The following is a 12,536-nucleotide window of genomic DNA, read 5'->3' on the forward strand; positions in this document are numbered from 1 at the left end:
GTAGCAACCAGAGGCGCTTGGGCGCGCCGTCTCGCCCTGGCGACCGAGCGAAGTTTGCGCGCGCCGCCCCCCCACTCCCCAACCCGCCTCGGCTCGCGGAGCCCGAGGGCTACGTCTGCGCGGCATCCCGGAGCACTCGTTGAAACAGGCGCAAAAGACAGTCGTTAGATCAAGTATTAGTATGTATTTATGCACAATAAAAACATTTACAAGTTGAACCGGAAATTTAAACATGAGTTTAACAGCTTTTCTTTATTATATTAAATAACCAAAACACCTTTTATTCCCAAAATTGGTAAAGAATAAATAATATAATTTACAATATAGTACAAAAAATAACCAGGAAGGACAGGCATTCTGCTTTATACATACACTGTGTATTTATAATCTATAAAACAAATTCACATCTCGAACAAGCTGGAAACCTTGGATGATATGGCTTAATTATTAAAGCGAACTGCACTGAGTTGTGCGGCCCAGGCCACGTGCTCCAGCCAGTGATCCCCAATGTCAACACAGGGGTGGGTGGGTTGGCGCAGTGCTTCTAAGACTGGACTGATCTCACATGGCAAGTTACTGGGAGATGTGGACAGCTCTGACAGCTGGGAGAGGTGTACTCTGGGTTTGTGTTTTTTTTAAATCTTTCCTTTTTTCCTCATAAGACAAAAGTGCTGTGTTTCCTCACAAATGCATCTGACAGACCTCAGTGTTCAAAAAGCAGGTATAACTGTTTCCCTCCTCACTTGTTTCCAGTGTCCTGTAGAGCAAATTTGGACTCAAAAGGTGTGGCCTTCAAACTGAAAAGGACCTCCACTGGCACTGAGGTCACCATAAAATGAAAAAACAAAGACAAAACTCCAGGAGTTCCACACTAAGAACCTGCAGGTATGGGAAGCAGATCTACAGTCTGATGAAGGGTCCCCAAAGATCCCCACTCCCTGAGCAAGCACCGTACCCCTACAGGATACACAAATAAGCAGGAGCTACAAAGCTTTAACTTGCCCCTGCATCTTCTCAAGGATGGAAAGCTCATCACTCTATAGTCACAGTAAAGAATGAGGCCAAACACCAACTTCCTTGATAGCAGAGGTCCTTGGTCTCAATCTTTGGAAAAGATGCAGCAGCACAAAGATCGCAGGCATCATCAGGATCAGGGAAAGATTTTTCCAAGGAACTGATCTTGGATACTGGACTATCACAACTCCATTGGAAGATGCAGGGCCTGGGAGGCTTCTCTGCCCAGCTGTGGAGAATGCCAGCCTTTTAGCAGTTGCCCAGCATGAATATTTGTTTGGGCTGGGAGAAAAGGCCTCCACTTTCTCTGCTGTGAATGATGTTTCCCCCTTAACAATGATAGGCAAATGCTAGAGAAGCTGCAGAATTCTCTGGACTCCTGTCAGCTTCATTGCAGGAGGAAGTTAGTCCACTCCATCCCCTAACCTTCCACTGGGTGACAAGTGCTCTATATGCAGGGCTCCCAAATGTAGTCTGCACAGTTGGGTGGTGCTGCTATACCAAAAGCCTACAGAAGTGGATCCTAGTCTCCATAGTTCTGCTCCTTTTTCAGGTGTTCCTGAGGGGAAGCAGCTAAGGGAAGTCCTGCCCAGCGCTGTGCCAGGGCCACAGGGCATGCTGCTAGCGCAATGCTTAATGGATTCTATCCTCTGTGGCTGGTCCATCAAGCACAGCCTGGGGTCCTCACCTACAATACAAGACCAGAGAGGCCTACTGATCTTCAGCTCAGAAAGGTGCTGACTTCAGGAAGATGACATATTAAATACCACATGCAACCAAGCGTAGACAACCTAGTTCAAACACCACTGACCATTTCCTAACAAGCAGTGCCACATTCCCCTTCTCATCCCACAGAGCAGGGGTCACAGCACAGGCTATATGAGGCCCTGGAGGTGGGAGGCCTTGCCACAGGCACCAGTGCCAGGAGGAACCTGGGAAAGAAATGGGGAGGCTGTCCTATGTCCTCCACTGACACCTGCAATCCAGCACAGCTGCAGCAGCTGGTGAGACCACAGGATGGAGTGTCCACACCTGAGGTCTTTCCTTCCCCTCTGCACACAGGCTCCCCTTTTCACTGCAGATGGGGACAGAACAGTGGGGGTGAGGGTTGGCCTGGATGGCCACCAGACAAACTGGGGAAAAGAAGAGTTGGAAGCAGAGATGGAGGGAGATTCAGGTGGGTTAGAAAGGGCTACTGGACAGGGTGATCAGGTGAGGGCAGTGTAGGCCTCACCTGCCCAGCACCATGCCACACCACATATGGCTGGAGGGTGGTTTGTGTGTTTGTATCTCCTGAGGCTGAGAAGGTGGAGGAGCCCCACCTAGGGAAAGAACAGATGCTAGGCTACCTCCAGTAAAAGGTACTAGCCACCATAGGGACTCAGGAGGGAGTCATCAGGTTACAATGTGGAAAGCTGACTACACCTGAACATCTAAATCCAAATCCTGCCCAGGTCTCCTTAATTAGGAAGAAGAAACTTGAGGTCTCAGTGCAAAAGCAGGCCCAGGGACTAAATGTGTTGGACACACCCTCTGACAATGTAGCCAAAGGAGGAGGAGCTTCTTGAAGAAGAGGATGTCTTCCCTGCTAGGCAGATCAGCCTCAGGCGCCTAATGGAACCTCTGGAGAGACGCTCCAAGACCCATCAGCAAAGTCTGGCCTGCAGTCACCTTAGTACCTGGGGAATCAACCCTGTCAAGGTAAAGGACATCTCAGATCACCTGGAAGGAACTTGCAGGGGAACACAGGGAGGAAACCAGCTGCACAAAGGACTCTGTTCTTTCTTGTCTGTGTCTCCTAATTCTTAAAACACAAGAAAAACATTTTCAACCAGCTTAGCAGGGTCCTATAAAATGTACACGCAACCTGCGTAAGACATGATTCCTTTCCCCCTTCCTGTTACACCAGTCAGAACAAACCCTCTGGACAGGGGAAGCAAAAGGAAAGGGTCAGTGTTCTGGGGAGATGGCACTGGATATACTGTCCCGGGACCTTCCTCTGCCCTGTCATCAGTCTTGGGGTGTACACCCCATCAGGCAGGAGCCTGTGCTGTGCCAACTGTCCCCTTCAGCACCACCACAGAGCAGCCAAGTGAGTGAAAGAATGTTAGAAGGTGGCGGCAGCAGTCTTCCAGCACGCAATGACCACACCAAGGCACACCCCTTCTCAAAAGCAAGCTCTGGAATGTCCAGCACCACAGTGGAGACAGTACAGGATCCCCACTTGGACCAGCATGGGCCCAAGGAGAGCAAGGAGCAGCTACCATACCGCTGCACTCCCTGATATCAACCATTCTGGGAGCTGGTCCTAGCCTCCTGGGATGTTGAAGCCTCCACTTGGACAGGGCTGGGACCAGCTGCTCCTGCATGCTGCACATCCTGGGATGCAAAGGTGCCCCTGTGACTGTCTTCTGGAGATTCTGGATTTGACTTGCTTTCTCTGTAGTTTGAAGAGGGTTTGTCTGCCACAAATGAGTACAGCCAGTCCTACGAACCCTCTTCTGTGACCTCAGGATTCCTTTGCCACAAGGTGTGGTCACTGGGAGAGGTCACCAACAGGGGGGCCTCCTCCACCACTGTCAAACAGAACCTCTCGGCGGCCAGGCTCAGTGATGGACAGCTCTTGGGCCAGGTCATTGAACCGAGATATATAATCAATGCTGTTCTCATTCATCATGCACACCAGCTGGGAATCCACCACCTGCAGGAGAGAGGGAACAAGGATAGACCAAATCAGAGGGTGGTGGCCTGCCATCTGTACTAGCAGCAACTAGCTGCCAAGGGTGGACGTTGGTGGAAGCCCAGAGCTCTGTCCCTCTGTGGTCTGAAAATGCACTTCCTGCAAGCTCCACTGGAGAACCCAGTGGGAACTGAGCACATCTGACTATTGGCAGCCTCTCCCTCCTGAGATGGGGTGGGGAAAGAAATCACAGACAGGCAGACAATACATTGTGAAAGGCAGGAATCAAGGAGGAGCTGGAAGGCAGAGGAGGGGAGAGGGTCTGTTTTGGGGGTGGAATCAGAGGAGGATTCTCCAAGGTGCCAAGGATTTGACAAAGGTGGGAGTAGGTCACATGAAGGCGTGAGAAAAAACATTCTCATCAGCAGAAATGGCAAGTGCAAGACCCAAGGTGTGCATAGGTGACAGCTGTTCAAGAAATACAAGAAAGACAGTGGACATGACAGTGCACAAGACATAAAGCAGCAGATTAGGAAGGATGCAGGATTCTAGCAGAGATTCAAGGGTTAGGACATAATATCCTAGGGGCAAAATGTGGGGTTGACAGTCTCCATGGTTTGCTGTCTGCTTCTGCCACTGGGGCAGGTGCCTCCTGAGCACAGGGCATTGTAGCAGCATCTGCACAGAGTAGGCTGTGAATAAATATTTGTTAAAAAACTGCATGATTAGTGAATGAATGAGAAACCTTTCTGGGCCTCCAGGGAGAGCTATCACATGCACTGAATTTTAAATTTCTCATGAATAAATTGAAATTTGTTTCAAAAAGTAGAGCAAATAGTGAGCCCCTCCCCTAGGCACTTGGCACCAGCTTCCATCCTCAACAGCTATGCCAACTTCACCTCTCCCCACAAATTTCTTACTCCATCCTTTACTGAAATCCCACCATCAGACCATTCCACCCACAGATGTTTCAGATCAACTTCGGATAGTGAGGGTGCTTCCAAATGCAATGGTGTTTTGAAGCAGAGTTCTCAAGGAATACCCTTTTGCTAAACACTTGCTGGTTGTTTCTGCAGGTCAGTGTGTGCTGACACAACTCACTAAGGACAGTGTTCCATGTAGCTGTTGTGCAGCACTGCATCACTAGGGAGCTGGTCCAGGGGGCATTCTGACTCTGGACCTGGGTGGCCTGGGTGCAGCACTGTAACTTCCAAGCGTTTTTGCAGAGTCATCTCCACAGAACCAAGGGCTTACAGTGTCTGCACCAACATGTGGAGGGGAAAAGACCAGTTTCTTGTGGGACATTTGTACTATTGAGTGTTTTGTGAATAAAGATTCCGTGGCCAAACTAGTTTAAGAAATACTATGCATACTGTGAGGGAGATTCATTACATTATTCTGTTTATGTTCTCATTGGTTGAAGTTTTCCACTCGGATCATGGTTTGGCTCAGAATTCTCCAAAGCTTCTTGAAAGTTTACCATTTCAAGATTCCAGTCAGGGAGCAGAGATGCCAAGGAGCCTGTGGGAAACAGCTCTGTGTTTGCTGACTTAAGTTTTCCCCTCAGGGGTCACAGAGACCTCAGAATGTGCCAAGGCTTGACATCCAGAGATCAGTTTGGAAAAAGCTGCTCCAGGAGGTTGAAAACAGGACTAACCCACCCAAGTGGTGCTCTAGATTCAGACCCACCCCTTTCGTGTTATATGCTCTGACTGCATCTCTCTTGTGGCACTTGTGGATCTCCGTCTTTCACCTTAAACTCACCTGTCTTCACTCCTTCTACCAGCACTGCCCCTGCAGGACTGACAGGCCTCAGTCACACGCAAACAATATGGAACACCCTAGTCAGACAGAGGGATGCTGAACTGGCTGAAAGAGGGTCACACTTCCATATCAAATGCCTGCCCTCTTGTGACCCCAGCTATCAGAGCCTGAACTTGGGAGAGGTATGGGTGGGCGGGGAAGGGTGAAGTCCTTCTGCAGAACCCAATCCCAAGTTCGTGGGCTGCAGCCCAGACACAGCACAGGACATACTACTCAAAGGTGCCCTGCTGCTAGGACAGAACCAGATGGTGTCATACCCACTTGTCAGGAAGCTAAGACAGCTAAAGTCACACAGCTTGGGAAGGGCACAATGAGATCCAAACCAGCTCTACCTGCCTTTAGAGACCACTCTCTGCATTAAGCCTGGGCTTCCCAGGTCCCTCCAGGCACCAGGGTCTGAGGTCAAATGCACTTTCTTCCTGTCACCACTTCGTAGTCTTTAACTACCTAGTCTCAGGAAGGGCTGGGCAGTCAAGTTCAGGTGGTATCACACTTACCTCTGCAACATCAGCCAGGGATCTGGACACAAATGAGTCCCGTGAGTTGCCATCCAACAAACTGGGACCAAGCAAGGAAGTGCCACTGTTAGCCCCGATGGGAGTTGGCAGCATCTTCCGACTCTTTTCTGGGGAGATAAAGCTGGCTGCAGGGAGAAGACCAAGGACAACACTGAGTATAGGAAATGAGCCAGAGGGCTGAGTGGTTGCCAAGCCAGGCCCCCATGGGTCTCCACCTGCGTGCTTGCTCCAAGGGCTGTGGGCACGCTGGACCAGCTTTCCTCATGAACTCAGTGTGCTGTGCTATCTCACTACTGTCTCCCATCCCACCCAACACACCTCATTTCTAAACATTCATGTTAGGCCCTCATGGACAGGTACCAAGGTTGTTCCCGATTTGTATGTGACTCTGCACTCTTATGGAAGACACAGGAACACATCCTGGGATGCTGGGCCCCTTTGCACTCCCAAACCCAGAGCCTCCAGTCCTGCTGGACCACCCGGCATGATGTCTGCAGTCAGAACTAAGTTCAGTGTGTGCACAACGTGCCCTTCTCTGGAGCTGTGAGCAAGATGGATATCCCTCATGCTCACCATTCTCTAAAGTCTCCCAGATGTGCTATGGAAGCTCCTCCCATGCAGACAACGGCAGCACATGTGTCTTTCCCTGCATGCCCCTTCCCTCTAACTGGTACTGGTACCCAGAGAGCCAGTGGTGGGGAGCAGACATGCCCTGTGATGCTCCCCTATGTGGTCAACACTATGCTGCAAGATGGCAGCAACATCCATTTCAGAGTATCTTACTGAACACAGGAAGAGAGAAACCAAGAGTTCAAAGATGGCCAAGTTCTTCTGGCTTCAGCCAAGACTGGCAGGAGGCCCAGTGGGGAGTGGAGGGGCGGGCAGATTGGACTGAAGGAGGCACCAAGAACATAAGAGTGCTCGGCCTCCAATAGCCTGTGGGACACCAAGTGCACACACCTGTCAGAGCTCATGGTGAGCAATCGCTGAGAAGCTATGCACATCCCACCTCACTCATGCCTCCTGTGTGTGAGAACACAGCACCTTCCTGACTCCAAAGCCTGCTGGCCTGGGAAAGCGGACCCTTCCCCAGACACTCACCAAACAAGCTGCTGAGTGAGGAGTCTGTGGAGTCACTGGGGTACCACTGGGGGTCGTGGGTGGGGGAGGCGATCCAGTTCGCCTGAGGGCTACTGGACGGGGAGGGAAGACTCTTGGAACTGTCACTGCCATTCAGTTTTGCTGGAGAAAGGGGGACTCCTTCACCTGTGAACCAAAATCCTAGGTCAAAGATGCTTCCCCAACCCACAAGCAAGGAGGCAACAGGAGAGAGGGGCTGTGCACTGCTGAACCCAGAAGATCCCACTGGGACCCCAAGCCAGCAAGGTTAACAAGGGTCTACAGGCAAGGACCACAGAGCCTTCAGGGTGGCTTTGTGCTGCAGAAAGGACACGATGCAGAGGACAAAAGCAGCAGCATGCACCGTCATGGGGCCAGGCCCTGCGCCCAGAGCTCAGCATAACCCCTCTCCACAATGTCTGCATCAGCCCTGCTCAGATATTCTGGTGGGCTGTGAACTTGCCCTGTCTGAACCTGGACCTGTCACACCAGCAAGTGATACACCACGGCTACCAGGGCTATTGTCCCACAGAGGTTGGGCTAATGCCTTGACACCAAATCTAGCTACCTCTTGAACTGTCTGCCAGGATGACAATTAACCAGGAAAGGACTCCTCTGGATTCCTGGACTACAGTGGGCCCTACGGGCCATCTGGGCCATCTGGCTCTCATCTCAAGGTCAGGAGCAAACCTACCAGACCACTAGCAGCCTCAGGTTCCACATGCACCTTCTCTGAAGGCACAGCAGCTCCTGTGGGTCACAGAAACCTGATGCTCAAAAATGATAGTTGGACTGGAATGTCCCCACCAAGTTTGACAAGTACTTGGGTAGGTCCAGACTCCTCAAGGCAAGTCTGATTGCCTTGGCTGGTGGGAATCGGGTTCTAGAAAGGATGACGAGGCCACCCGCTCTCACCATACTGGCCAGAGCTGATGGCAATCTCGATGATGGAGTCGCTGATCTGTGTGGCGGGCTCCCCCTGTGAGAGCACATCCTCGGGGGGGCCAGGCAGGGAGATGTCCAGCAGTGCAGAGACGTTAGGCGGGGAGAGTCGGGCGCTGGAGCTCTCTGAGTGCAGAGGGGTACAGAGGCCATTCTGGGGAGGAGTCTTGGGCAGCTCGGGTAAGGAGAGAACAGACGAACCCTGCTGAGAGGCAGGCATTGTTCAGACACAAGAGGCCACTCGGAACCCAAAACAAAAAAGACAAGCACAACCTCAGGCTCAGCTGGGCAACTGTGCCAGCTGTAGCGCGTGAAGGGTGCTAGCGTGACCCAGCCAGGAGGCCAGGCTGAGGTGGCCTGGTCCTGCTTCAACCACAGCCCACAGCTCAACTTCTGACACACGGGTGCTAAGTGGTCGCCAGGCAGACAGCCACCAGCAGATGGCCCCCTCCTCCCTCCCTGGCCCAGAAGCCAGATCTGAGGTGAGGTCAGAGCTGGGAGTCAGCCTGCCATTCACAAGGAAGCAGGCAAGGTGGGCAAAAGGAGAAGTCGCTGAGCATCAGTGTTCCCTGATGCATACTCTACCTGGAAGTTGTCTGTTGCTGGCTCCTGCTCTGGCCTTGGATGGATGCTGAGGAATGGATTACTTGTGCTCTGTGGGAACACCAGACAGGCCGATAAGTGGCTCACACGTGGACTGCCAGAATCACATCCCAGAGCTGGCCTGGTTGCACTCCTCAGAGCTGTTCAGGTACTTGGGCTTCCTAGCAGCCCAGGTGCCAGTGACACGTTGTGCTCCAGGCTGAAGTGCTGGACAGACACTGTCAAGCCATGGGAACGATCTGATGTTTCAAAAAGCAAACTCGAGGCCTATTAAGAAATCAGCCTCAACAGGACATGGTGGTACGTGCCTGTAATCACAGTGACTCAGGAGGCTGAGGCAGGAGGATCACGAGTTCAAAGCCAGCCTCAGCCAAAGTGAGGTGCTAAGCAACTCAGTGAGACCCTGTCTCTAAATAAAATACAAAATAGGGCTGGGGATGTGGCTCAGTGGGCAAGTGCCCAGAGTCCAGTCCCCAGTATACTCCACCCCTGCCAAAACAAAACAAAAAGTCAGCCTCATAATCTCAGGCAGGCTGGGCTCCTTGGAGCTCCACAGGGTTGACCTACCTACCATTCTCAGCCAGCTCCCAAGCAGGACAAGACACCAAAGCTCCTGGGCCACCAGGAGGGAGGGTGGCCAAGGCTGTGAAGACCACTCCCCCTGCCCCCGCCCGCTTATGATGCCCGCACAGGGAGGCTGTGAGTTGGCTGTCAACAAACCCAGGTTTGGCTCAGAGCTACCTTGCCATGCATGTCTTAGCCGTGGCTCCTCCCGTGTCACACAGCAAAGCCTATGCCTGGCCTCTCCTGGTGTGTGCTCCATGGTGCTTACTTATTCCCTGGCACAGTGGCTTCTCCAGCCCCTCAGCCAGACCCCAGCCCCTGGCCTGGCTCCACCTAAGAAGCTGGTTGCAATGCTGAACAGCACTTGTGAACACACTCACCCCCATGGCAGGCACAGGGTCTCCATTCTGCTGGGGTCCACTGGAGTCCTGACCCGGGGCAGCAGCTGTCACCTCATCTGAAGAGAGTGGGGAGATGCCAGACAAGCCCTCAGCAGCCAAGACCGGTAGGGGGCTCCCAGGGATAATGCCTGCACTCTGGGCTGCCAGGTCAACCGCACCTGAAAACAGGAGCAGCATGTCACACCTCTGTTCTGTGCCTCCACGAGGTGTGCAGAGAAAGCTCAGAGAGCCTCTCCCTCACACCTCACTTGGATGCAAGAGCCAAGGGCTCCCGTGTTCTCTTTGAAGGGTAAGGAAACAACAAGGTTTGGAGAGAAAAAAGAATAAAATACTTTGTGAAACATTACTCAGGAACCTTATCAGTGACTGTCACCATGCAGGTTGCAGACTTACTGGCCAAGTGATTTGTGGCCTGGGGTGGAAGGACCTTGGGCACGATAGGCCGAGACAGAGCTGCTTTGGTCAGAGAAGACTGGATGGGCCGGAATGAGCCTCTCCCTGTAAGGGGAAAGACAAAGTCAGATACATCATCGTAGCCTGCCCATACCCTCTACAGTACAGCTAGGATTATGGGAAAACACACAACCTTCCGGACACTTGTTTGCATGGGGAGTCAAGAGGTCACACAGGCCCCCAACAGGGAGAGGAGCTCTGGGACCTGCCATGGTGGCACCGCCTGTCTTCCAGGAGCTGCTGAAAGGCTGTAGTCACCATGGTCATCCCCTGGAATGAGCTGTGGGCACCTCAGGGGTGGCCAACATATCAGACCTTGGACTGATATGCTGCCTCTACAATGTGGTTGTACCTTGCTAGGTTTTCTACAGTTGAAAAACAAGTATGAGAAAAAGCAATCAGAAGCTGATGGATCTTGCAGATACACATGAAATGTGAAAAGCAAGAAGACTGGTAAAAGACCACAGAGCATGTGCTTCAATGAAAAACTCTTATGGAGTGGAAGAGGACTTCAAAGTGCCAGCCCCCTTGATGTGGTTACTGAAGTATAAGGGCACGATCCAAAGAACCCAAAAACACCACTACTCCACACAGTGCTGGACATGCCCTGTTGAACCACTAAACTGACTGAACAGAGGTGCCAACAGGGACAGATGAGCCAATCCCCAAGGATGTACCCACCAGAGGCCTCTGCCCTGCCTGCCACTGCAGCTGACCCAACAGGCTGGGCTGGGCATGTACTGACAGAACCAACAGAGAACACTAGAAAGGTCAGGCAGAGCACCATCTCCAGGCAAGGTCACATTCAGGTGAAGAGGAGGGAAAACTGGCCCAGAGAGGAGCTGGCCCTTACCAGCAATGGGAGAATTGGACAGGATGGAGAAGGAGCACACGTTGTGAGACTGATTTTCAGATGGTCTGGGGAGCAGCGTTCTCTGTGAAGACAGAAGGCAAATTATCAAGGCAGTAAGATTCCAATGCTGAAAGAGATCACTCCCCAAACTGGGTTATTAAGGAATTCAAGTAAGAGGGAGCTGAGCATTCATGGACAACAAGGATGCCTGGGATAGTCTGAGGCTCTCATGTCCTGAGGGCCCCCTGTCTCAGGACAGCAGGTCCTCCCTACAAACTGGACCTTCACCAGCAGAAACGAGGGCTACTGCATGACCGGTCTCGTGTGCAGAGGCCCCTCTGAAATAGCTGGGAGTGCACCTCGGCACACAGACTTGTCATAGTCCCAGGCACAGGAAGGGGCGGAGTCTTTGCTGGGCTTCCACGCAGGCATGGCGAGCAGTGGGAAGGGGCACGCAGTGCCTCCTCACAAGGTTCCTCCTGTGGGCACCTCTGTGACAACAGTTACCAGCTGAGAAGAAAGTGGTCACCCACAAAAACTGGCAGTGGCCACAGAACATTCACAGACAGCATCTGCCAAACTGGGCATAGTGTCCTGTGACCCCAGAGATTCAGAGGCTGAGGAAGGAAAGTCACAAGTTTGAGGTCAGCCTGGGCAACTTAGTGACCCTGTCTCAAAATAAATTAAAAAAGGCTGGGGATGTAGCTCAGTGGTAGATGCCACTGGAGTCAACCCTCAGGACAGGAAAAACAAAACTAGGACACCTCAGCCTAGTGTACAGCTGCCATTCTGTGCTGGTGTATAGAGAACTTGGGCCACACTAAGGCCTCTCCTCGCCCAAGAGATCTACCTGGCATTGGTTTTGGCAAAGATCAGAAGGCAGGTGCTGTGCTGGGCTTCCATGCAGGCAAGGCAAGAGGTGAGAAGGGCACACAGTGGCAAGGACTCACTGACCACCCAAAACACGCTTTGTGCCCCTTACTCCGAAGCCGGGACCAGTGCTTAACAAGATCGTTTCTGAAAAGGGCCAAGCAGGAAATATTTAGACTTTGAGCCATACTTGATCCTGCCACAGACAGGATGGAAATGAATGATGGTACACATCAATAAAGCTTTACTGGCAAAAATATTAGGTGGCAAAGACCACATATATGATCATGTGTTAGGAAATGCTCAGAAGAGAAAGTGAAGGAGGGTTGCCAGGAGCTGCAGGGAAGCCAGAGAGCACTCAGAGGCACTGGGTTTTTTCCAGGTGGTGAAGACGCTCTGGAGTAGATGGTGGTGGTTGTGCCTACCCATAAACACACTGAAAGCACACTGAAGTGCACTCCAGTGTGCTCCTTAAATAGGCAAACTCTACAGAATGTGAACTACACATCATAAATCTGTCTCAAATAAGAAACAGCAGGCTGGACTTAGTCCATGGGAGGTGATGTTAGGCCCCGTACTCAACAGTCATGAGGCTCATACCCAACCAGGGAGTTTCCTACCACTCCCAGGGAAAGGATTCAAAATTAAATGTTAGTATGAACCCAAGCCACCTAAGATTTAGAATGCATCTTCCT

At 51.9% G+C, this 12,536-nt stretch overlaps 1 protein-coding gene across 1 annotated transcript in view; it reads right to left on the minus strand.

The window, feature by feature from the left end:
- Window positions 1–233: 233 nt before the first annotated feature.
- The window catches only part of Cramp1 (cramped chromatin regulator homolog 1), a 61,898-nt gene continuing 49,595 nt past the window's right edge, over window positions 234–12,536 (minus strand). Inside the window, 8 exon segments of the mRNA XM_047532742.1 lie at window positions 234–3,715; window positions 6,016–6,161; window positions 7,138–7,302; window positions 8,071–8,299; window positions 8,683–8,751; window positions 9,645–9,823; window positions 10,059–10,163; window positions 10,972–11,053. Of these exon segments, the coding sequence (XP_047388698.1) occupies window positions 3,551–3,715; window positions 6,016–6,161; window positions 7,138–7,302; window positions 8,071–8,299; window positions 8,683–8,751; window positions 9,645–9,823; window positions 10,059–10,163; window positions 10,972–11,053 (1,140 nt within the window). The 3' untranslated portion in view covers window positions 234–3,550.

This window comes from Sciurus carolinensis, chromosome 18 (assembly GCF_902686445.1).
Source record: "Sciurus carolinensis chromosome 18, mSciCar1.2, whole genome shotgun sequence".
In the NCBI taxonomy this organism is placed as follows: domain Eukaryota; kingdom Metazoa; phylum Chordata; class Mammalia; order Rodentia; family Sciuridae; genus Sciurus; species Sciurus carolinensis.